General features: G+C 39.4%; 1 protein-coding gene across 2 annotated transcripts in view; it reads right to left on the bottom strand.

Moving 5' to 3' along the window:
- Window positions 1-25,308, bottom strand: part of PPP4R4 (protein phosphatase 4 regulatory subunit 4) — a 67,448-nt gene extending 42,140 nt beyond the window's left edge. For both annotated transcript variants that reach the window (XM_017829837.1, XM_017829836.1), the window contains exons 1-2: window positions 25,096-25,308; window positions 24,541-24,614 (exon numbers count right to left, since the gene is read on the bottom strand). In XM_017829837.1, the coding sequence (XP_017685326.1) occupies window positions 24,541-24,614; window positions 25,096-25,209 (188 nt within the window). In that variant the 5' untranslated portion in view covers window positions 25,210-25,308. The remainder of the gene's footprint in view (window positions 1-24,540; window positions 24,615-25,095) is intronic.
- Between the last annotated feature and the right edge of the window lie 978 nt (window positions 25,309-26,286).

Genomic DNA, 26,286 nt, shown 5'->3' on the forward strand with positions numbered 1-26,286 from the left:
AGAAAAATATAAAACTTTCAAAAGATCTTTTCAAACTGGATGATCAAGGCAGTGGTTTCGTGGAAGTTTTTGTATTATAACAATAAAAGGGATAAACCATAGGTAGGGGACAAATAGAAGATATACATGAAAGCTACACATGATGTACAACATTTTAACAGAAATCTATCATTTTTTTCCTTTTTGTAGGGAAAACAATCAGAGATATAATCAGATGATGCATACTGACAATCGTGATTAAAGGAAGTAAAAACTTGGTTACAGATCTTCCACCTTTCTCCCCATCCTGTCTCTCTCAATGGTATCCCACAATTGAAAAAGGAAAAGAAAAAAAGTAGGATAGGAAGGAAATGGTAGGCAACAATGGAGAAAAAGCATGAGATGAAAATAAAGATCACTAAAGTGGATAAACTTCTAGAATAGAATCAGAAACAGAAAGGGTCTGGACGCCAAAATTAAAAATAAAACTAAACATCAACACATCCGTTTCCTTTTTTTTTCCCTTAGCGAAACATATGACCTCTGGAAGGGACTAGATACATAAATAGTCACAGGATAGATTTGCACGATCATCTTCCAGTTTTGTTCTGTCTCTGAAGCATATTAGAGAATTCATGGTTAAGGTGTAAAGCCTTTCTGCAGCATTTAGAGCTGAAAAGATCTTTACACATTCCATTAATGCTCTACATCATCTTCAACATTCATGTCTTTCAGAAGCTCAAATGAAATTACAGGTACAGTCAAGCAGGCCAATTTAGACCTATTTTGTTAAATATATATAAATATGCTTTTAAAAATAAGGATATATTTGTATAATAAGCCAGAAACAAAAGTAAAATCTTTGTTTAAAATCTACAGAGACTAAAATACTCCAACCAAAATACTGTAATATCTTTCTAGAAAGATTTTTTTCTTTGCACTCTATAATTTCAAACTGCAATTAGGTATCATCAATATTAACTTAATCGTATCTAGCAAACTTCAATTTCAATGTAAAAATTTTTGAAAGGCAGTATTCTTTACTATCCTTGCAAAGATAATTTTCCACATTAGAAGGCAGTACATTCTAGAAGATTAAGTAGAGGCTTGATGGCAGGAATTCAAATCCTTTTTGCAAGGTGGAGAGTCACACCTCCCCCCAGTTCACTTATGTTTTAGGTTTCCGTTCTGCACACAGGTGTAATTACCTAACTCACCAATTACAAACTATCACTCTGTATATGGGCAGTAACATAGGAAAACCTCTGCCCCAACAAAACCTTTACCCTCCAGAAAGGGCAGATATGTCTCTCTTTTTTTTTCCTTCTATTTTTGTACAGAATAACACAAAGTGTCTGTAATCTCACAGTATGTGACTAAAGCATATATGATGGAATTAACTTCATCTTAGATTGTGCATGTCTGCCTCTAAGATAAACTTCCTTTATAATCAATCAATGGAGAAAAATAAGACAATTAAAAGCAATTTATCTCAGCCTAAATAGATGAGATGGACAGTGCCCCTGCAGTGCCTGTTTCCCTTTATCACTTGACACAAAGACTAGCACTCGTGTGTATAGCAGCACTGTAAGTAAATGTTGGCTCCTACCCACAGACACACATTACAAGCCTTAGTCCTACAGGTGCTCAGGTTTATGCTCAGATTCACCTTTGCAAGTAGTTCCACTGATTTCTCACATAGTAATGTATTAGAATCATACAGTATCTCACATTGGAAAAGACTCATAAGGATCAATTCCGACCCCTGCACCTCACAGGACTACCTAAAAGTAAATAATATGACCAAACGCACTGTCAAGACCCTTGAACTCTGACAGGCTTGGTGCTGTGACCACCTGTGTGAGTGCTGTGACCACTCCTTCACCCTGAGGAGCCTGTTCCAGTGACTGACCACCCTCTCAGCAAAGAACCTTTTCCTATGTCTAAACTGAACGCGAAGTAACATCTTTACAAATGCTCGTGTGATTACATCAGCTAACATAATTAATTTGGGACAAAATGAAACACTCCTACTTCCCAGAGCAATCAAGAATCACATATACTCTGAGATGAAAGGGATCCACAAGGATCATCATGTCCAACTCTTAAGTGAATGGCCCATACGTGGACCAAACCTGGAACCTTGATATTATTACCATCACGTTCTAACCAACTGAACTAATCTAGGGTCAAATCCACTAAAAACCTAGTAATGGTAATAACTGTTCTATAAAAATGCTACACACCATGAATGCGAGGAACTAGTATTTTTGCCTTTGCTTTCTTTTGGATCATATACACCTTAAGTATTAGATAAATAAGAATGCAAATAGAAGACTTATTCTAAATCTAAGATGGGTAACAAGTGAGCAGAAAGTTGTGAGCACTGTACTGAGGTTATCACACATTGCTGTCACCAAGGCTGCGACATTCTGAGCCACTGAGCAAAATCTGGAAATCATTCCAAGAGCAGACACTTCACCTTTATTGTGCCTATACATTTACAACAATAAAGAGCAAACAAAAATTTTAGCTGGGGATGGAGCTCAACACAGATGGAAAAAAAATTACACTGAAATTCACAATATCAGAGTGTAGTAACAAAAATATTAATTAAAAAACCTGGCTGAAAACAAGACAAATTTCAGATATATCATTTCAAGGGGAAGAGAAAAAGGCTTGACAAAGCATAAAAACAATCACCATTTCCTGTATTTTTGAATATGGGTTATCTTTACTCTCAGTATTTATCTTACTTTAGGAATACACAAAATTGCTAATCCAACACTGTAGTGTTTTAATACAGTGTGTATTCCAAGAGAAAATACATCAGTATTTTTTCCGTGGTTTAATCCTCTGTTAAGACTACCTACTTACGTAAAATTAAGCTGATGTGATTTTCTTAAAAAGCATTAGGAACCAATTTTCTGGTTAGTAACTATATACACTCCACTATATGTTTAACTGTTGTTTGTAAATGTTGACCAGTTTTGATAGGGCAAAGCTACACCAAAGCCCTTTTTAATGCCATTCAAAACCAGCAAGAATGGATGAGAGTTTAGATTTTTCAGACTGATTTTAATATTAGCATCCCCCTAATCTTTACTGGTAAACATGTATGAGCGCTCTCAATAAAAAACTTCTCCCAGTAATGACTAAACTCAGTGAAAGGGCAGTATTCTGTCAACTACTGAAAATGAACTTAAGTTAATGATTAATAACTGATATACTTACAACTTGAAACATTGAAATGCATTATTCAAAGTCATTTTATTAACTAATTTAAAGCCATGAATTCTGAAGTCTTTCATGTTCATGGAAAATTTCTCTTGAGTATCACATGCTAATTCCAATGAAGCTTTAAAGCAGAACCGAGAAATCCAGAGCACCCAGAGTGGAAAAGGGTCACAGATGGGAAGAGGCCCACAACTTCTTATGATAAAACTTGAAAGGAATACATACCTTTGTGTAATCATGCTCAAGTTCAAGGTAACTTGATGGAGTTATTTAACTGAAAATTTTATTCATTTTGTATCGAGATGGAGGAAATCCTAACTGCTAAAAAATGCAACCAAAATGCTGCCTTTATTCATTGTAATGTAAAGAAATTCTTTAAACCAGAAATTCTCAGTACCTGGCTTGCTGCCAATTAAGAATATGAAGCAGGAGGCATTTCAACACCTACACAGTCTGTAACTTTCCAACTGCAGAAGATTTTTCTTCTATTTCTACCAGAAGAGCTGCACCATAGATTTGCTTTAAACACTGAAGACTTTAGAATGATAGTGAATTATTGCTAAATGCTCAGATGTAGACATTTTGTATTAATAAACAAGTTAAAATAAATGCTAAATCTTCAGTCACAGTAAGCTCAATATAATGAAGTGCTAACTATAGAAGAACACAGCAGAGCCCTATACTTAGAAGCAATTTAGCTCAACCTCTTTTGTGCTAGCAAAATCCACATACATAATATCATTTAAATATAAAACCCGAAGACTCATCTTCTGAGTTCATCCTACAGGAGAGCTCAGTGACTTTCCAATGCTGGGAATCCTCAAGCAGGGAGGAAAGTTCTCGTGTCTGAACACTTCTGTCCTCATACTTACTGCCTCTGCAACACCAGCTGCTCACTGCTGGGTAGCGGTACCAGAGCTGGTCTAACTGCAAGACCCATTGAAGAGCACTCCTTGAACACTTCTCGAGCACAAGCACAGCACTAACCCTCTCCCACTAGCCCCTGCGTTTGGTTTTACCTATTTCTTCAACCTTCATAAAATGAAGTCCACATGATATTTGGGACTGCCTTGAGACTGAAGCAAATCCTCCTAGAAACCACTGACAAACATACAAAGGACAAAAAAACCCCTGGGAGTAGTCAGCCTGCATTTGAGAAGGGGAAATCATGCCTGACCAGCTAACTTTACAGTCTTCTACAACATGATGACTGGCTGAGATGATGGAATTTAACTTATTTTAGCAAGGCTTTTGACATTGTCTCCCATTATATCCCCATAAACAAACTGATAAAGTACAACCTAGAGAAATGGAAAGGGATGTGGACTGAAAACTGAATGAACTATTGAGCCTAATGGGTTGTGGTGAGTTGCAAGGAAGCCAGCCACAGGTGGTTTACCTCATGCGTCTACTGGGGGTAATAGTTTAATGTTTTTATTAATGACCTGGATGATGGGACAGAGTGCACCCTCAGTTAATATGCGGATGACACAAAACCAGGAGCAGTTGACAGACCACATGACTGTGCTGATTCAACAAGGTGGAGAAACAAAACAGGGATATCACACAGTTCAACAGAAGGAAATGCAAGTTCTGTAGCCATGGAGGAATACCCCTGTGCACCAGTAGAGGCTGGAGGCCAGCCAACTGGAAAGTAGTTTGGCAGGAAAGGACTTGGAGGTCCCAGTGGGCACAAAGCTTACCAGTAGCCAACAATGTGTTCTTGCAGCAAAGGTAGCTGACAGCATCCTGAGCTACACGTAAAAGAGCATCACCAGCAGCTCAAGGGAGGCGATTCTTCTTCTCTATTCAACACAAGAATCTTGCAGACAGGCACCAGTGAGTCCACTGAAGGGCCACTAAAATTAAGGGATTACAGTACCTAACATCTGAGCAGAAACTCAGACAACAGGGATTTTTAATCTTGAGAAGAGAAAGCTCAGGGGCCTTATTTAATATGCATAAAATCTGATGTCAGACAGTAAAGAAGACAGAGGTGGATTCTTCCCATTGGTGCCCAGTGACAGGACAAGAAGCAGTGGGAAAAAATTCAATACATAGAAGTTCCACTTAAACCTTAAAAAACAAAAGTTCTTCTATGTCTGTGTTCAAATATTGGAATAAGTTGCCCACACAGGTGGTATAGTCTCCATTCATAGGATTCAAAATCCTGATTTCAGGACAAGACTGAATATATTGCTCTAATTGACACTACTTTGAGTAGGGAGGTGGACTACATGATCTCCAGAGGTCCCTTCCCACAACAACTATACTATGATTACATTCAAGATAGGTGTTTCCAATTTTGCAAACTTTCATCAAGCTCAAGGAAGACAATAAGATTTCTTAGACTAATTTTTAAAGCATTTTTCAAAACAGATTCTACGAAATAACAAAGAAAATTTAAAAAGTCCCTGGGTACTCAATTAGAAACATTTGTATTTGGAAATGGAAATGGATGGAGGGACTACAGCTCCTTCTACAGCATGAAGAAAGATTAGTCACTGAATGTTCCCCAAGACAATATTACCACAAAGGAGTTTGAAAAAAAGAAGCTAGATTTCCATCTCTCCTTTATTTACACTAGCCTGAAAAATTCAATGACAGGTGCAGAATACAGTATTGTGAAGAAGACTGAGGTACAATGTTTACCCAAGCTCTAACTAAAGCCCCATTTGGGAACAGACTTTTCTTTAACACTGTGGTTAACTACACCACTTCAGCAAAAATGACTTGTTAAATAGCCATTGGTGAATCAACAACTCAAGTCCATGCTTTGTGTAACTTAGTTTTATAAACCTAGAAGTTCTGATGGACAGCTGCAGGAGATTACAGTGTTAGTACTCCATAAATGTCATTATTTTCAGTGCAAGATTCTAAAATGTTCTCTGTTTGTCTAAATCTGTATTTGTTGAAAACAGAAGTAAAAATTTACCAACTTCAATGAGTGAGGTCTTAGAATAGTAAGATTAAAAAAATGAATAAAGTATTCAGTAACTAACTGGGTATTCGGAAAACAAAATTCACGAAGAACACTGAAACTTGAAAAAGGGTGTCTGGAGGCTGTGGGAATCCTTGGAGACATTCATAACTCACATGGACAATGTCTTGAGCAACCTGATCTAACACCAAATTACATCAGACTTGGAAGTCGGTCCTGCTTTAAGCAGGGCTTTGGACCAAATGCCTTCCAGGGGTCCTCTGACACCTAAACTATCCTGTGACTGGGATTCATAAATCCTAGACTTAATTTCCTATGTGTATAAAAGCTCAGTATCTAACAGGATTTACCCTATTCAGAATGATTCAACTTCAATTTTTCTTCCAGGATTTCTGTTCTCATGTACAATCTACTGTTGCCAAGGCAAACTAGAAATGCAGATAAGTATTTCTGTCAATAGCATAAAAGTGCATGGCCCATAAGACTTCCTTTGAGAATCTCCTTTAGTTTATTGTGAAAATTTTTACATTGCAATCTTTCCTATGCAGGTGGGTAGACACAGAATTAAAATTTATTACACTGCTTTCTAGGTACTGCTCTTGCTAAGTAAAAGTTAACACTTTTACAAGGGTGCTTTTTCTTGATTTTTGTCTTTGATTGGATAGTATAAGGCTTTTAGTAAGAAAAAGGGGGAAATCTAGAAAGTAGAAAAATGTCTTGAAATCACAAATATTGATGTGTCATTTTAAGACCAGTTTTCATTTTATTTTAAGGTTAATACTCCTTTGATAAAATACAATCTGGTATTTTCTGTAAAAGTACAATCCTTTCTTTACACTGGTGTAAAGCAGTAACTTTCCTTTTATTTCATGTTATGTATGCTTACTTTTCAATTATACTTCTTTAAACATAAACTATGTAACAGGAGTGTCTGAACATCTATTTGACATTTATTGTAGTAAGGATATCATAAATAGAACCAGTCCCATGGAAAGATCTGTCATTTTGTTAAAATAACTTCCTTTAAGAGCCTCAGTTGGACAAAGAGAATTGTGAGTTGTACAATTATTAACATAGTCTTGAATCTATATATTACAAACAAGATTTTACAGACCATAAGTGCTATACAAAATTGTTTGTACAGTATGATTATCCTCCACCATGTAGCTAATTCAAACAAAAAGTATCCAGAATCAAAATGACCTTTTATCTGAAAACTTGCCCTAGTACTTGAAACTGCAAACACACAATATTTGGGACATATTTTTAAAATCAGGTATCTCATGTAGCAAATTGCTTATAGTTCTGGCATTGTACAGGAAATGCTAAAAAAAAAAAAAGCTAGTGCAAGAATTTAAAAAACATTATTCATTTACACACACACACACACACACACATAGATCTATGTATCATATTAACTGTTTTATATAACTAATGTTATGTATTAAAATACAATAGTGGGCTCCTAAACTGTAAATGCGGCACTTTCTTCTTTGTCAGAAAACCTTTTGAAGATCACAGTTAGCTGGGCACCACTGGTATCAACCTAAAAACTAATTTAAATTTTCCTAGAAGCCAGTGGCCTTTTTCTGTACGTACTAATACACTATAACATTTATGTATACAAGACTTTACATGTATGAAATTTATGGAAATTCTAGATTAGGGCTATAAACCCGCCTAAGTCCAAGACTGTGATGGGGTCAAAGAAGCATCAGGCAGCCATCTTTTAACTCTTCCCTCCTTCCCTCTCTTTCTTTGTTACCTGTCTAGCCAGAGCAAATAAAGAGAAGAAACTTTATTTTTAGGCTTCTGTAACTCTGCTGAAAACAAGATAGAATAAAATTAATCTGAAAATGTAACACTACAGTAAAAGCCTGAAATAATCATAACCTTCTAAGAATTAAAGTACAAGTAGAATTTTTTACCCGTCTTTCAAAAAATTCAAACTTTAAAAATAGGGTTATAAATTCCATAACAAAAAAATCTAACTTGCTGCATCAAACAGTAAAACACAGACAAATGGTAAATAAAACATACTTCATAAACGAGTTTACCAGCCCTTTTCAAAATCACACACTCTGGATCAAAAGAAAATGCAAATGTAAAAGACCCATACAGACATAACTCTGAGTACAGAATGAAAGTACAGTGTATGAGTACAGTGAATAAATGAAAAGTCACATGGAAAATAAATATAAAAAGGGTAAAGAGACTGAACCCAAGGGTTTAAAGCTCTTGATTCATATTTTCAAGCAGTATTGTACATCTACTTCAGACTGATGCAGTTACATGCATCAGCATTACAATGTCAAAAAGGTAACTCTAGTGCTGCTTTCTCATCCATTAGAAGTAACCATCAATCAAAGGCAGCTTTCTGAGGTAAACATGTAAGTAACTAAAAAATTGCTTCAATTTCAAGCTGTTGCTGATTCATGTTCTGTCAAACAAAAAAGTGCTTTATTTGATTCACGTTCACTTTGGGAATCAGGATGAAACTCAGCTACTTAATTAAAATGAAAAGAAAGAGTCAGAGTCATGTTTCTCAAAAATACATGAGTTGTTCCATATAGCTTGGAGTGGACAGACAATCAAAATAGATAATACAATTAACATAATAAACAAATTGAAATGATGATACAAGTCTTTCAAATTTCCATCTCTCTGGCAGAATAATTTCAAACAGTAGATAAAAATGAGCGTTACATATACAGATAACTAATCTGTATTTGCATTCCTGTTAAAATCATTCTGAGCATACCATCAGAATCCTCCTGACTACCTGTGCTCATTTTGGCTGGTTAGAATTAATTTTCTTCAGTGACCAGTATGGGACTGTGCCTTGGATTTGTGCTGAACACAGTGTTGATAATACAGATATGTTTTTGTTATTGCTGAGCAGGGCTTGCACAGAGCCAAGGTTTTTTCTGCTTTTTGTACTGCCACACAGTACGAGGCAGTTGGGGCTGCATGGGAAGTTGGGAGGAGACACAGCCAGGACAGCTGACCAAAACTGACCAAAGGGACATTCCATACCATATAATATCATGTTCACTGGGAGCAAAAAGAAGGAAGGAGGGCACATTTGGAGTGACGGCATTTGTCTTGCCAAGCACCCGTTACACATGATGGGGCCCTGTTCTGAAAATGTCTGAATACCTGCCTGCCCATGAGAAGCCATGAATGAATTCCCTGCTTTTCTTTGCTTGTGTCTGCGGTTTTTGCTTTCCCTATTTAACTGTCTTTATCTCAGCCCACAAGTTTTCTGCCTTTACCCTTCCTATTCCCTCCCAGATCCCACTGGTAGGGGAACGAACAAGCTGCTGCATAGGGCTTAGCTGCTTGTTGAGGTTAAACCATGACACTACTCAATTATGTTTAAGTAATTATAATCCTAATAACATTCCCTACCTTCAAAATCACTACAATAATCTTAAATAGTCTTTTGTTAGACTATTTTTTCCTCGCATACTCATATTTTAACTTACTTCTAATGGTACAATTATCCTAAAAAGAGTTTGACGTTCTGCAGTGGAAAGAATAAATAAAAGCATTTACCAGTAATTCCACCCACGTTTACTAAAATTAGTACAGAATCATCTCTGGAAGAAAAGAATATCTCTTTCCTTTGAATGCATGTCAAATGTGCTCATGCATAGATCCTTCATAGTATATACTCAGTGTTAACCACCAGAAATATCTGGCTTATCTATTTACTGTGTTAGTATCAATATCATTCTGGGGAAGAAAAAGTTACACGGAAAAAGGCAACAATTGATGCAATACCATTTGCACACCATTTTCCCCTCCTACTCCCTATGGTTTTTAACCGAAGAAGAATATCATTAACTGAAAGGTGTGAGACAATAAATTTTTAGTATAAACCCACGGCGGAATATTAACACAACATATTATTTTCACGAACAATACTTTTATTAGGTATCGGATGAGGCATTCATGCAAATGGATATCTACTGGCAGAATTCACCTTAAACACAGCATGCAGGGCTCAAGATACCAATGTTATTCTAGTGCATAAAGAACTCCGAAGTTCTATACAAGTACCATAGGCCAACACAGTCTTCACAGATGTCATACAAACCATCTCAACTGGTATCCAGTGTGTAGTGCCCTGAAGATGATGAACTTAAGGCAAACCCTCAGTCATAGGGATGAGGGCAAAGAAAAGGAAAATAAGATGGAAGGGAAGAAATTGCATTTGGGGAAAAGATCAGTCTTTTGTATGGTGGACTTAAAAAGTGGGAGCAAAAGAATCAAAAAAAGAAACCCCAATACTTGCATCCTTCACCAAAAAGCAGGTAAAGTGAGTCATGAACATCTCAAATGACCTAGTAAGGTACTAAAATCTACTTCGAATTTTTTTCAACTCATGGGTCTTACAGGTGTGGGGCATTACACACAATAGATCCAAAAGCCGCCACGTTCCGATTGTTCATTTAAAAAGACCAAAAACACTTTCTTCATTTAATCAGGAAGTAAGATGAGGCACTTGAAAAGTATTTATGAATACCTTTGTAATTGGCACTAATTATGTAAGACAGAAAGATCTGGATATTAATTTTTTTGGTCTATATACTCTCTAACAAATCATTTTCAATAGGCAGGATGTTTAAGTGATTAAAGCATAAGTGTATTTATCTGTCCTTAGAGTTGATTTTTCCATGTAAGTAGGCACCTAATAATTACAAACTCATGGCGCAAGTATTTTCTTTGTGTATAATACAAGAAGCATGCAAGGTTCAAAAGAAGTTACAAGTAACCACATGGTGGTTAAAACCTGTAGTAAAGAAGCATGTTCATTTTAAATGGTCATTCTTTTCTCCATTGATTTAATGGGTAGCACTTGATGCAGCTGTGAAAACCAAAAATAAATCTCACCCTGAAGAGGTGAATCTCACCCTGAAGACTATAATCTAACTTCTAGCTCCCAAAATGGCAGAGAAATAGGTATCCTAATTCTGAGCTTTGAAATGAAATTACATAAAAGAGATTAACTGTTTATAACATAAGAATTTTGGTGCAAGCAGCAATGAGGCAGTGACTCATGTTTTGCTATTTAATATGGACATAAATCCTCCCCCTCAAAAAGCTCAGTTACAATTTCAGCAGTGAAAATGGCATCTTTTCTGTTTCTCCCTTTAAAGACAGCATTTTTATCTCCAAGCCTGCCCAACAATGTAAATAATATTACCATGTAAATAAGCATATTAAAGCAGACACCTTTCACATTTCTCTTTTACATATGTTTATTCTGTCAGAGACAATACAATCAATTTCCATTTACAACACAAACACAGTTATCATGTTTAAAGCATTTTCTTCCTGTCCCTAGTCCAGCCTTTTCAATATACTCTTGGTAACAGGAGTTACTAAGCAATTTCACTAGGGAGGAGAAAAGAAGAATATATACTACTTCGGAAAGTCAGACCACAAGCTGGTCAGCTGCACTTCTCATGCAGCACAGACGAACAGTAAACTATCCCATTTTGTAAACATAAACCACAGCAAGCAAAATGGAATGGTATTATTGAGTGCAACATTGCTGTTACTGTGCAGCTCTGTTAATATCAGTTGCATCATCAAATGCTTTGATCCACCTTGAATCCAACTTTCCTGCTCTCCCTGTTAAAGAGAAATGTTTTGGAGTTACACAAGCAGCTTTGAGTAACTTTTATTTAATCATAGCATAAACTGGTGGCTCCACTGCTTAATGTTCTTTGTTGTTCAACAATAGTTATGGGGTGGAGGTGGGGGAGAGGGGGAGAAGCTAATTGATAGCTACCCAAATTAATTCACTGTTTTTACTTCAAGAAATGCAGACTTCTTACTAGAACCATAATTGACAATTTGGACACAAAGCTACTCCCATAAGCCAAAAAAACAAGGCCTTCAAGATCTTCCATTTATACCATTCCTCACGCACCCGGACTGTCACAGAAAACCCTGTGGGAACTCCTGTAATTTTATTCAAAGTTACAGGGCATTGCCATTTAAAAGAAATAAAAACAAATTATCATTCTGATTTAAGATACACTGGGGAAAGAAAAAAAATCAAATAGAAGATTTAATTTTAAAAACCTATGAGAAAAATGCCTTAGGAAAAACTATCTGTATTGATCTATTTGCAAAGCCAGAAGTATTCTCTTAAACTGGATGATTATTGAAAAACAGATAAGGACAAGAAGAATGCATAAATTAAGTTTTGTGCCCATTAGAAAGCATGGAAGACTATGCTCTTTGAGGCTTCAGACTTTCTTCATCACTATACATTTTTCTGACTTATTCTGGTCATCTCTATTTATATAATCTTACAAAAAATGTAAGTTTAAAAAAAAATGTTTGAAGTCCTACAAACACCTTCCTGGCTGTTTGAAGTAGATTAAGTCAATAAAACAAACCCCTAGTTACTATACTCGACTTGGATTCATACACACTCAAAATGATGCAATTCCATTCATGCCAGTTCATCTACCCCTGCTTACACAGTGCCTGAATCTTTCTTATGCTAGAGTAAATTTAAGAACAGTGGAAGAACACAAAAGTAGGCATTACAGAGAAACACTGGGGCTAAAATCACACTGTAGCACGTTTCTGTAAACAAAGTGATTGTAATTTTGGAATTAAGCAATGACTAAGAAGTACTGTCTATCCGCAGTCTGCTAGAAAGGGGTAGTTACCTAAATCCCATTAGTATGTAAGGGGTAGATGGGCAAGACATTTCCAACTATAGTTAATGAGTTCAATAAAGTATAGCAATTCCCCTTGGTCCTGCTCTGAATTGATACAACCGACAAGGAATGACTCAGCTAATCTGTACATGAGAGTTGTACAAATTCTCAGAACCCACAGTCACGTAACATGGACTAAAGAAAACTGCTGCTAAAACAACTGCTACCAAGATACGGAGACATATATCCAGAGCCTGGTATTTTTATTCCTTAACATTAACCCCTTGTAGGGTAATGTTTTGCAAAGAGAAATATTTATTTGAATGCAAAAGAAGCTAAATTGAAGAATTTAAATAAGAATACCTGCATCATCAAGAGTCCATTCAAATAATCACGTGTATGAAACATATGGTACGTTTTCCTACTTTTGTAAAAGTATCAGGCAGAGGCAATAAACCATGTCTCAGACAGATGCATCCAGGAAATCTAGCAGAAGTTTCCAACTGGGTCTTTGTCTCTTACCTCATTCTGTTTAATTACTACTTATAAAGCAGACAGACATTTTTCTTCCATATATAGGGGTGTTCATCTGATAGGCTATAGGGAATTAGCATTCAATGGGAAAGATTCCATCTTGTCAAAAAGCATCTCCATGAGAGCAGCAAGGCTATTCACAGAGAGAGGAGCAACTTCAAAAACTGCAGTGAATGTGATAGCCATGTAAAACTAATTTTAAGAGACTGAGGCACAAGAGTTAGAGAACCCTTTTTTTCAAAGTCTGCAAAGGATACTGTTACTCTTCAGACTGGAAAGGCCCATACACAACCTGATCTAGGAAGGTAAATATACATTGGGGGAAGGAGGAGAATCAAGATGTAAGAATGCCAGTGACATGTTCATTCTCAAAGGACGGGTTTCAAGAACAACTCAATTACATACAATTCCTGTCACTGCACTTATGTTTCACTGGTCTACCTTTAAAAATCTTTCCCTGAGGACATAACTGCCTTTGACTTCTGGTCTCAGTTTTGGAATCTGAAGCGACCTTCTTTTTCAAGTACAGAGTCCTATAATTGTGCAGAATTTAAACAGTTGGTTCTTAGCTGTAATACAGGTTTTGCCAGATTATATCAATAGAAATCCTTACTACAGAAACTTCAATTTCCTTTTCAGTTTGTCTTCAAGAGGCAAAGAGAACCTCTCTTATAGAAAAACTGCCCCTAAAAGACTAAATAAGGTGCCCCTAACAAAGTTCAAGAATTTATCAATGAATAATGAAGACCTCCTTGAGTTGCTTAGTATCCAGAACTGTCTACATTTCCAATTTCTTTCCCCAGCATAAAAATTTCTGTTTAAGTGATTAAATAATCCTATTTTTTTTTCCTGTGACAATAAGCTTTGGGTTCCAAGGCTTGACAAATTCCAGGGTAACTCAGTGTTGGCATTTAGAGTACCAGCTGGTAAAAAAAGGACAGAAATACTAATATTACTAAAGTCAACTCTAAAAATAGCTAAATGAACAGTTCTACAAGTTTACCCCAGAGAACAGGATTAATTTTAATCTCAACAAAGCTATTTCTTGTCTCATTCCAAATTATTTTGTCATAGCATATCTTCTGAGGCACAGATACAAGCTTGCAGTCCTAAATTCTGAAGTCCTTAAATCACAATCAGAATTTCACCTCAGTAAAGCATCTTCTCTTCACATAAAGTTTACAAAGTGCTGCAATATGATCCGATACAGCACAGGGCTGGATAAACACATCATGTGGTGGGTGAGCAATTGATTCACGGGTGGAGCACAGAGGGTAACAGTGAATGGGGAAACATCAGACTGGTGACCTGTCACTAGTGGGGTTCTGCAGGGCTCCATCTTAAGCCCCGTGCTCTTCAACATCTTCATAAATTACTTCAGTGCAGGACTGGAAGGGACACTAAGCAAGTTTGCAGATGACACAAAACTCAGAGGAGCTGTTGATGCCCTTGAAAGCAGGGGGCCCTGCAGAGAGACCTCGACAAATTACAGGACTGGGCAATCATCAAACATTTGAAGTTCAACAAGGGGAACTGACAGATTCTGCACCTGAGATGGGGCAACCCTGGATGTATGGACAGGCTGGGGAATGAGATGTTGGAAAGCAGTGCCGTGGAAAGGGACCTGGGGGTCCAGCTTGATGGCAAGCTGAATGTGAGTCAGCAGTGCCCTGGCAGCCAGGAGGGCCAACCATGTCCTGGGGGGCAACCATGTCCTGTCCAAAGCATCGCCAGCTGGTCAAGGGAGGGAATTGTCCCGCTCTGCTCTACACTGGGGCAGCTTCACCTTGAATATTGTGTGCAGTTTCGGGCACCACAATGTAAGTGAGATATTAAGACATCAGAGAGCGTCCAAAGGAGGGCAAAGTTGTATATTAGAAAAACGTTCTTCACCCAGAGGGCGGTTGGGCACTGGAACAGGCTCCCCAGGGAAAGTGGTCACAACACCAAGCCTGACAGAGTTAAAGAAGCGTTTGGATGATACTCTTGGGCATATGGTGTAACTCCTGGGAATGGGTGCAGAGTTAGGAGTTGGACTCGATCTTTGTGGGTCCCTTCAAACTCAGCATATTCTGATTCTGTGAAAATGGAGTATTATCTGCTCTGCCTTGTGGAGATTCAGAAGAGCATTTAAATAGATCTGAATGCAAAAGTATGTGGTTTATCAGCACTCAGAATCATTCTTCTGAAGAGTCTCAGAGTATTCAGATTTTTGGGACATGATAATGTACTGCTTTTAGGGAAAGAATAGCCAGACCAGTACTAACTGCAGCTTCTCCTTTTTGTCAGCAACAAATGGAGTCAGAGCGCAAAGCCATGGAAGCATTACACCATGACATGTGAAGGACTTCCCATGCCTACAACATGGTTCTCAAAACACCAGAATGAATTTGCAAGAAACACATATTCAGTGCATAAAGAATTGTTTGGATAGTTGCATCCAGAGGTGGTTGGCTCAGGTGATGAGTGGTGTCCCCCAGAGGTCTGAGACCAGTACGGGTACCAGGGTTTTTTTAGTATCTGTATTAATGACACAGGCAAAGGGATCCAGGGCACCCTGAGCAAATCTGCTGACAACACCAAGCTGAGTGTTGCTGGAACCTCGCAGGATTTAACAAGACCAAGTGCAAAGTGCTGCACCTGTGTCAGGGCAACTCCTGGTATCAATCCAGGCTGGGGGATGAACAGATCAAGAGCAGCCCTGCTGAGAAGGACTTGGGGGTGCTGGTGGATGAGAGGCTGGACAACAATGTGCACTCACAGCCCAGAAAGTCAACCATAACCCGGGCTGATTCAAAAGCAGCGTGGCCAGCAGGTCGAGGTGACTCTGCTCCTCTACTCCACTCTAGTAAGACTTCACCTGGAGTACTGCGTCCAGCTCTGGGTTCCTCCACAGAGAAAGGACATTTAACCTGCTGGAGCAAGAACAGACGAGGGCCACAAAGACAATTTGAAGAATGGAACACCTCTCCTATGACAAAAGGCTGAGAGAAGCAGGATTGTTCAGCCTGGAGAAGAGAAGGCTCCAGGGATAGCTTATAGCAGCCTTCCAGTACCTAACAGGGTCCTACAGGAAAGCTGAAGAGGGACTTTTTTACAAGGGCACGTAGTGATAGGAAAAGGGGAAATGACTTCAAAATGAAAGAGAGTAGGTTTAGATTGGATATTAAGAAGAAATTATTTACTGTGAGGGTGCTCAGGCACTGGAACAGGGTGCCCAGAGAAGTTGTGGATGCCCCATCCCTGGAAGTGTTCACGGCCAGACTGGATGAGGCCCTGAGCAAACTGGTCTAGTGGAAGGTGTCCCTGCCCATGGCAGAGGGTCTGGAATAAGATGATCTTTTATCCCTTCTAACCCAAACCATTCTGTGATTCTATGAAAATAGGCTAGACTGCTTCAACCACTTGCATACAACAGTCATTATTTTACAGGGCATCATAGTGTGAAAGCGTACTCAGACTTGCCATAAATGGACAGCTTGACCTACTGTTTGAGGAGTCTGTACCTCTGATGTATTCTAACACAAAATATTACATTTTCCCAGCTACACCTTCATGGAGTTTCCACTGGATGCATTTCCAGGTCCTGACATAAACTAGTGCAATACTATCATCTCTTGCCAAATCAGGCAAAGGATAAAAGCATAAATTAGTAATACTTAGCAAGCATGAGGATAAAAGCTCATTCGAAGTACAAAATGTTCTTACAGACACTTGTAACTTTCTAAGGAAGGTGATATAAAGGAGAATTATTATACTTATACATTAATTATATGCCATCTCAAAATGAACCATACAGCTGTTATTTATTAAATGCCAGTGTTCATCTAAACAAAAACAGAAGAAAGTCAGTCTCCTGCTAAGCAACATGCTATTTCTGTATGGGATCAGTCATGTAAAAAGAAAGAAACATGGGAAATATTTAGCTGGATATTCCTGTGTAGAACATTTCTAGGAGAGGATGATAAGATTTTCCCAGGGCAACAGTACAATTTTTAGAAGTTAAGAAAACCCACAGATTTTCCAACTGTGTTTAATATCAAAAAACACATCCCCACAGCTACCTAGCTTCTCCTAATTATGTCATGAGTAAAGATGCTCTGAAACACAACTGACATCTCCAGAGAAGAATTTGACATTGCATAAGGAAGAGCTACTGAACGCACATATCAAAGCTATCACACAGACTTCCAGAACCTAATCTTCTTTTACAACAAGCTGAACCACTTAGTGGTGTTGTATGCTATGGGTGTTGTCTACCTGGACTTCAACAAAGCCTTTGACACTGTTTCTCACATCATTCTCCCAGAGAAGCTCATGGCTTGGACAGGTGCACTCTTCGCCAGGTTAAAACTGGCTGGATGGCCAGGCCCAGAAAGTGGTGGTCAGTGGTGCTACATTCAGTCACGTGTGGGGGTCCCCAGGCTCAAGAGACAGTCCTGTTTAATATCTTTATCAACGATCTAGATGATGGCATCAAGTGCACCCTCAGTCATTTTGCAGACACCATCAGGTTGGTTGAGAGTGTTGATCTGCTGGAGAGTAGGAAGGCTCTGCAGAGGCATCTAAACAGACCAGATTGATGGACTGAGGCCAATTGTATTAGGTTCAAAAAAGTGAAGTGCCAGGTCCTGCACTGGGGTCACAACAGCCCCAGGCAGCACTACAGGCTTGAGGCCAAGTGGGTGGAAAGCTGCTTGGCAGAGAAGGACCTGGGGGTGCTCATGGACAGCAGCTGAACATGAGTCAGCAGTATGCCCAAGTGGCCAAGAAGGCCAATGGCATCCTGGCCTGTATCAGCAAAGTGTAGCTAGCAGGACCAGGGCAGTGATCATCCCCATGTACTCAGCACTGGTGAGGCCACACCTCAAATCCTGTGTCCAGTTCTGGGCCCCTCACTACAAGAAAAACATTGAGGTGCTGGAGCATGTCCATAGAAGTGCAACAGAGCTGGTGAAGGTGTGGAGCACAAGTCTTGTGAGAAGCAGCTGAAGGAACTGGGGGCGCTTAGCCTGGAGAAAGGGGTGCTCAGGGGGAACCTCATCACCCTCTACAACTACTTGAAAGGAGGTTGTAGCCAGGTGGGGGTTGGCCTCTTCTCCAAGGCAACTAGTAACAAGACAAGAGGCAAAGGCCTCAAGCTGTGCCAGGGGAGGTTCAGGTTGGACATCAGAAAGAATTTCTTCACTGAAAGGATGGTTAAGGCTACTCAGGGAAGTGGTGGAGTTGCCAACCCTGGAAGCATTTAAAAAACAACTGGACATGGCACTTAGTGCTATGGTTTAGTTGACATGGTAGTGTTCAGTTAAAGGTTGGACTCAATGATCTTGGAGGTCTCGTCCAACTTTAATGATTCTTAAAGTCCATTTAATGTCAAAGAGCTCATTAAATACACTACAGTTGATACTCTGGTCATTTCAACCAGTACTTGACTTCACAAATTCAAAGTATACATTCAAAATTAGAGTAATCAGAACTAAATCTGCTTTGCTATTGATGGGAGAGCCATCTATCAGCTGTGACTTCTCTGCTCATGCTCCCCCTTATGGTAGCGTGAGCACTTGCTTGTATTTTGTTCCACATTTTGTTGGAAGCAAGCATCTGAAAAATGTTAGAATTAGCATCAAATCCCTAATCTGACCGAGACCGTGGCTGCAACAACACTAGTGCCGGTACACAAAACTTATCAGGAACATGCAGTCACATAAAGAAAGGACAAGAGTTTGACTGTGAAACTAGACACCAGGAAACCGTAGCTTCATAAATACCATAAGCCAGTCAAATTAAGTGCTAAGTCTCAAAGACATTTCACCCACTCATGAGCATTGTTCCTATGATGCTATCCAATTCCTTTGTGCTGGCACTGGTCTTTTTTGAAGTGCACAAAGTCCTGGATCACGCAATCAATCTGTTTTAAAACTAACCATCACTTTCAGGGTTTGCCTCAGATAAATTCCCCAATGCGCTGTGCAGGCACAAGTGCAAACAAAGCACAATCACTAGAAAAGGGAGAGGAGTGGCATTGCCATCTTCCTGCACTGACTGGGGCCTGAGAAAGAAAACTGAAATGTAGATTTTTCTCTCTCCTCTCTTTTTTTTTTTTTTTGAGGCTTCTTAAAGCACTGTTTTAACTCTGCTCTGTATATTCACAGCTGGTTCCTCAGCTGCAGTTTCAACTCAGCAAATATGATTAACAGAAGTATTTGCACAAATCCAAATTTAAATAAAAGTATGTGACTTTACAACACTTTAGGAGCCTGTGGGTACACCTTTCACTTTAGGGTGAAAGAATCAATTTCAAATACATTAACTTACTTGTATAACACTGTCAATTGCAAGCAAATAGTTTATTTGTCCAACTAAGTGAATCAGAATTAAACTTTCATAAAATTTAGGTTGCAATTTACAAAATAAAAGATGAAGAAGACTGAAGAAATACTTTTTACATTAATATTTACAGCTTGGCAGTATAGATGGAAGAATAATTTTCCAATATGCTTAGCATCATACCTGGATCTTCCAGTACACCATGTATGCATCAGGACCAGAAGCTGTATAATCAGAATGGAGTAGCCATTTTTCATGATTATATAATACAAAAAAACCTACACAGTGTAGACAATCAGCTTCTAAAGCTACATTTAAATGAGAGCTTTCATTTAAAATCAAAGGGTAGTTGCCTTCACCTTCAGAGAAATTTTCCAAAACTAACATGATGACTAAAAACTAGACAAAAAAATAAAAATCTGAAACTTTTAAATAGTAGTGGTTTTGACATTCACAATTAACTACATATAATGTATTAAATGATGTTTGGAATTTGAGAATACTCTAGCTAATCAAGCATGGCCACAATAAAGTACAACTTTTTTATTGTTGTTGGGGGTTTTTTTAAGTTGTGCTAAGTTTAGAGGCATAGAACACTTTCCAGTCTAGATAGAGTATCTATTGTGTCTTCAAAAACCATTTTGGAGAGGCGCTGTGTTATTTTCTACACCAATAGATAGGATCTCTCCAAACCCAAAGTACACTATGTTCCCAAAAGGTTGAATAATTCAATCTTCCACCTTGATAACTCATTATCGCCCTGTTATTTTGAGTATGACAGACATATCAAGGTCTAGAAGCTTTAACACTGAACAGGCACAAATGAAAAAAAAAAAGTAGCTGACTACAAAATAATACAACACAACAATGTAAAAGCCCTAGGGAAATCTATCAGGAAAGCCCTCAGAAAACAAGCCACATTGCAGTGCACATGCCAGTAAGCATCCTTGTATCCAAAACCAGATTCACATCAGGCAAAGAATACATAACTTTGGCCGTATACCCCAAAACAATGAGCTACAGTTAGACAAATTAATATAAGTAATAACATGAATCAAACATCAGAAAACATGGAAATTAAGACTACAGCCAAAAGTTCACAGCAGGAATAAAAATTACTGTCCCTGAGTTGCTTATTGCCACTGTCCTGACAGAGGTCATGATGCCTTGAGGTGGAATGCAAACTATTCAATTGTTTCAGTGTAGTCTGGCATCCTGTCTTAATCTGCTGATGGTTTTATGATAAGCCATCAATCTTGACACTGACATGGCTGAGGTGCACAGTTATTCTGCTGTCCTTCTTGTTCTGTTGGGCCAGCAGTGTGCAAAACACCGGCACAATACAACCCTCTGGTGATTCCTGTTAGACCCTCCAGAAACCACCAAACACACAGGTTGAAGCTCTAAAACATCGATATTAGACACTCCAGTGCCTCTCCCTCTTCAGGTACCTAAATCCATTTGATTTCAATGGGAAGTTCATAAACATCCCTGACAATTGGGTCTAAGGAAGCCTAGTTCCTCAACAAGAATTAAGGTTAATTGAGATTAAAACAGATGACAGTCCAATTTGTTACCACATTTTTATTTAATTAGGATTTGCTCAGTCTAACTGCAGAATGTCACCTAATTAAAACTGAGTTCTCCAGGCATCAGTGATCTAAAGCAGAAGTTCACTCTGTCACAATAAAGTGACTTTAGCCACCAGGAGAGCTATTACGTCCTCTCCTTTCGCTTGTTTCTACATCCCCATGATGCAGCAAATCAAGGAGTTGATTTAGCTGAAAATTAATGTCACTAAAAACGATCAGCCTTAGCTAGATCATCTTATCAATCTACTTCATTGCACAGTGATCTGAAAAACAGTACCAGCAGAAAAGGGAAGACTGAAAGCAAAGTCATCCGCTACAAATAACTATTAAAGAGAGACAGAGAAACTTGTTAGGATTATCAAAATTACTATTATCACTTTAGAATGTGAAACCAAACTGTGATAGGTAACAATAAAAAACAATCAAAATGAAATCATGTCCTATGAAAGTGAGATCTTAAACAGGATTATTGTGTCCAGGTACTTACCATGAGCTAAAAACATTCAGAGGTATATAATTATGTCATATTTAAGAGAAGACAATGAACAGAAATTTACAAAATCTGTGACCACACATCATGTCTAGACACAGACAAGACACTGTGGAAATACAAAATAATCATTAGATGGTTACAAATAAATACCAGATGAGTAAAACAATTAACTTTGCAATATCAAGAAGCAAAAGACCATGCCCCAAAGTCCACAGTATTACTGGCAAATGAGAAGTGAAGAGCACAAGAAGTCAAAAAAGAAGAATGAACTGATGAAACAGTGACAGCTGGGAAATCTCTGCCTTCCCGTATACACAGCAAAGCAAGAATCAGTCGCTAGAAAAAAAAAGAAAACTATTCTAACTCAGATGTCAACCCATTTTTTAGACTTAAATAGTAAAAGACTGCAGGAGCAGAACTCTAGAAAACACAAGTACCTAGTAAACACAGAACAACTCTGCATATAAGGAAACCAGAGTATTCAATTTCAGGGGTGGGGAGGAGAAGCTGGGGGCAGCTTTTAAAGTGAAACGATGGGAAAAGAGAAGAAAGTGGTTGAGGTTTTTCTTTCAGAATGAAAGCCATTAAAGTGTGTGGACTCTTCCTGAACTTCAACAGAAAAACATTAGTAAACACTAGGTTTGCTGTAGCATACAAAGGTTTTATTCAGCTTAGTTAGCTCTAATGCACTGTACAAGCAACACTAAAGATATTCTCAGTAAATTTAACATCTTCAACTCGGTTAGAGCACACTGCTAATAACAACAAGGTTGTGGGTTTGATCGCTGTATGAGCCATTCACATTAGAGCTCAACTGGATGATTCTTGTGGGTCGCTTCCAACTCAGAATATTCTGTGATTCTGACTCAACTTGCAGATTAGGCTTCCATAAGTGACAATATAAATGACACTGTGACGGAAGTAGTATTTTGATATTATTTGTAGATATTTAAAGGTAAGAGATTTACCTTCTAATATTGTTCTTGAATATTTTTAATGTATATGGAGATAACATTGTCCTTTTCAAATGTGCTATAACACAGTCATCATTAACAATTCCTTTCGATCTCATCAAGGCTATTTTTATAGTTGGATTTTCGGAAAAGGCAGTGGCTTTTTGGATAATATCAAGGAGCATCCCACATAAGGGACAACCTGAAGGCCAGCAAATAATGCATCTGCTGGAGAAAATAAGGCACAAAAAGACCAGACTGACATTACTGTCAAACAGCAACAGGCTATTACAATAGATTAAAAAATTCCTGACAAACCAAAAGTACATACCTTTGTACATTATGTAAAAGATACTGTGTTACAGGCAGCTTTTCAACTGTTTGTTTTTACTCCACTAAGTACCAGGAAGGCAATATACTATTGAACAGCAAAAGCTTCCACTCGATTATTGTATTAACATACCTGGAAAACAACTGATTACCTTACAAAATGCCTATCAAGCAGAGTTGAAGCTACCTTTCAGCAATGAGAACAATGCAGAGGCAAAAATGAAAGCTTCATCAAAAGAAAAAGAATGTTATGTCCCCAGAACAGCTGCTCAAGTAGAGAGAAAGCAAATAAAGATGTCAGGAGAAGGTCAAGGCCAGATTGAATAGCAATTGTCAAGAGGAAAGATATGAAGTGGAACATTCATCATTTAACAAGGGAATGAGCTAGTTAACACACATTGCTGGAAACAGGATCTTTAATTGGGAAAAGAGCAAAGAAATTTGCTGCCACACGGGGAAAGAAAAAGAAGTCAGCTATGCTGATTGTTGTGAGGTAAAAACCAAAACTGATATGCATTGATATGCACAACATACAAACTGTTTTCTCTGAATTTCCCCAGAGTCAACAGACTGCTCTGATTACAGAAACGCACAACAAGTTTTAAAATCCTCTATTTAGTAAATTCCAGCATTAGAAAAATATATATATATAAACAAAACACAATATCAAAAGTAGTATTAGTGGACAAAAATGCTTACCTAAAAATAACGCCATGCACCCCAAAACTCTAAACACTGAGCACAGGCATAGATCAGAAAAGCACTTAACATAGCAGAATAAGCAAACTGAGAGGTAGCTGCAGCTGGTTCTTCAATTACTAGGTATTGTTTAAAAATGCATATTCAACTCAAAATCCCTCAGAACATTTGTACTTTCAAAGATGACTTACACAGTAATTGAAAGATCTGTATTTTAAACTACCAAAATTTAAGTTATTCAAGTAGCTGCAAATCAATACCTTCAACAAGAAGAAGGAGGTAAAATGAAAAACCAGAACAGTGAGAAGTATTAACACAGTGTCTTCTACAGTAATTCCTAAGGACTATAAAACTAATCTCTCAAGTTTTCTCTTCTGAAAGTCCAAACATATATAGGGTGCTAGAACAGCTCTGCTTTCAGCCTGTGGTAACTGCCCACGAGTGGGCAGTTTGAGGGAATATGAACTTCCTGAATGATTGGTGTTTTTAACGTTAATATTCACGAAATCTTGCAAAATCAACTGCAGGGAAAAAGATGATTAAGTACAACTGTGCTGGTGAAGGCCATATTAAAAAGTCAGCAATGTTTATACATGTACACAGGCACCCTATTCCAGGGTGGCTTTTTTTAAATTACAGTACCTATTTTTATCTTGTCTATATGTTTAACATAGTGGAAGGTAAAAAAAACTACTGAAAGACAAAAAAAAAGTTGTATGCAAACATGATGGTCAGCAATGTTTCAGAGCAATATTTTAGGAAATACCTGAGTAGATAAACAGCCCTTTCAATATCACTGAGTTCTTCATCAACTGTCAATCTTTCTATTTCTTCTGGTGTCTGTCAAGCGTGAAATAGAGATTATGAGTTGCCAGTGCCTTATTATTTCACTATTTTGATCTTCTTAAAACAAGTCCTTCCTCCCCACATATCCAGGGACAGTTTCATGAGTTACTTGAATTTATCCATGAAATCTCTAGCCAACATTTCAAATTCAATCAAATAAATCTTTCACCAGGAAAAGATGCAACGTTAGAGCAGTACAGTTCCATGTCAGGCATTATCACTATTAAAGTAAAAGCAAATCACATATAAATCAATCTAAAGACCTAAATTAGTCAATTTTTTTCCCAGTTTAATTTTCTTATACTGGAAATATTAAGTCCCTGCTTTGTAGTATTCAAGTCTGTTTAATGTTTAAGTATCCTGCTGTCGTAAAAAAAAAAAAAAAATAGACTGTCTACTCACTTAGCTGTGCATAAATAAAACAGACACAATTTAAAACGGATTTTAAAGCATCCTTCTTTTTTGAGGTATATACCTTCAGGCTCCTGCGTACTGGCCTCTCTATAATAGTTAGTTCCTGCAGGTCTTCTATGTATCCGAACAGATTGCTCTGACTAAAATCCATTTTGGAGAAGGTTAGCGGACGCATGTAACACCTAAAGCCTTCGGCAGCCGACGCTGTCCCCGAGCCTCACATCGCCCTGCGGGCGGCGGGACCGAACGCTCCGGGCGCTCCCGCCGCCGGCACAGCCCGGGCTCGGCGCACTCACTGCGGCAGCGCCCGCCGCGCCGCCCGCCTCCGCCCAGCCTCCTGCAGGGAAACTTTCTCCGCTCGGCCCGGGCGGGCAGCGAGCGCGGCCGGCACCCGCAGCCCCGGGAGCGCCGGTGCAGCTGCTGGTGCCTCGGCGGGCGGGAGTTTCGAGCCAAGTTTCCCCTGGTCGCGGGCCGCGCCTGCCCGCTGCGGGGGCCAGGGAGCGCGCTGCCCCCGGCCGGCAGACGGGCACGGCGGAGCCCCCGGCGCAGCACCCGGGACTGCGGGGCTCGCTCCGCACCGGCAGTGCCCGGCACGGCAGGGCACGGCAGGACGCGGTAGCGGAGCAGCCCCGCCGCGGCGCCCGGGTGCCGCCTCTCCCCCCCGCCCCGGGAGGAGGGACGGTTGCTGTGGTGCAGTGACGCTCCCCGCCCCCGTCCCGCGGCGCGGCCCCCTGGGCTCCCTCCCCGGCGTCGCGGGGGTCAGCGCCACAGACCCCGGCCGGGACAGCCCCAGCACCGCCTCGCCGGTCGCCGGGGCAACGCGGCGCTGCCGCGGCCTCCGCGGGGCAGAACAGCGCCCGAGCGCGGCACCGTCGGAACACGCGGGGGGCGCCGCCCCCTCAGAGCCGGTACCGCGCCTGGGGTGCCCCAGCAGCCGCAGCCCAGCCTGCCCCGCCGGGCTCCCCCGTCTGCTGCGGGGCTTCTTGTCCACAGCTGTGGCTTCTGTTGGCTTCCCCTCCCACAGCTGCAGCCTCCCTGAAGCTCCTCGTCCGCTGCTGCGGCCTCCCCGGTGGGGCGCGGCATCCCCTCAGCAGGGCGGTGTCCCCCGCCAGTGGTGCTGGGACCCCGCACCAGTGTCCTGCCCTGCTCTCATAGAACTACACAGGACAAACCTCTAGATGAGCTGATTTTAAAGAAAAGTCCAAAGCAGGTTCCTCCTCCAATGAATGCTTTTATATTAATCTTAAAAAAA

This window comes from Lepidothrix coronata, unplaced genomic scaffold, assembly GCF_001604755.1.
Source record: "Lepidothrix coronata isolate B3197 unplaced genomic scaffold, Lepidothrix_coronata-1.0 Scaffold169, whole genome shotgun sequence".
Taxonomy (NCBI): Eukaryota; Metazoa; Chordata; class Aves; order Passeriformes; family Pipridae; genus Lepidothrix; species Lepidothrix coronata.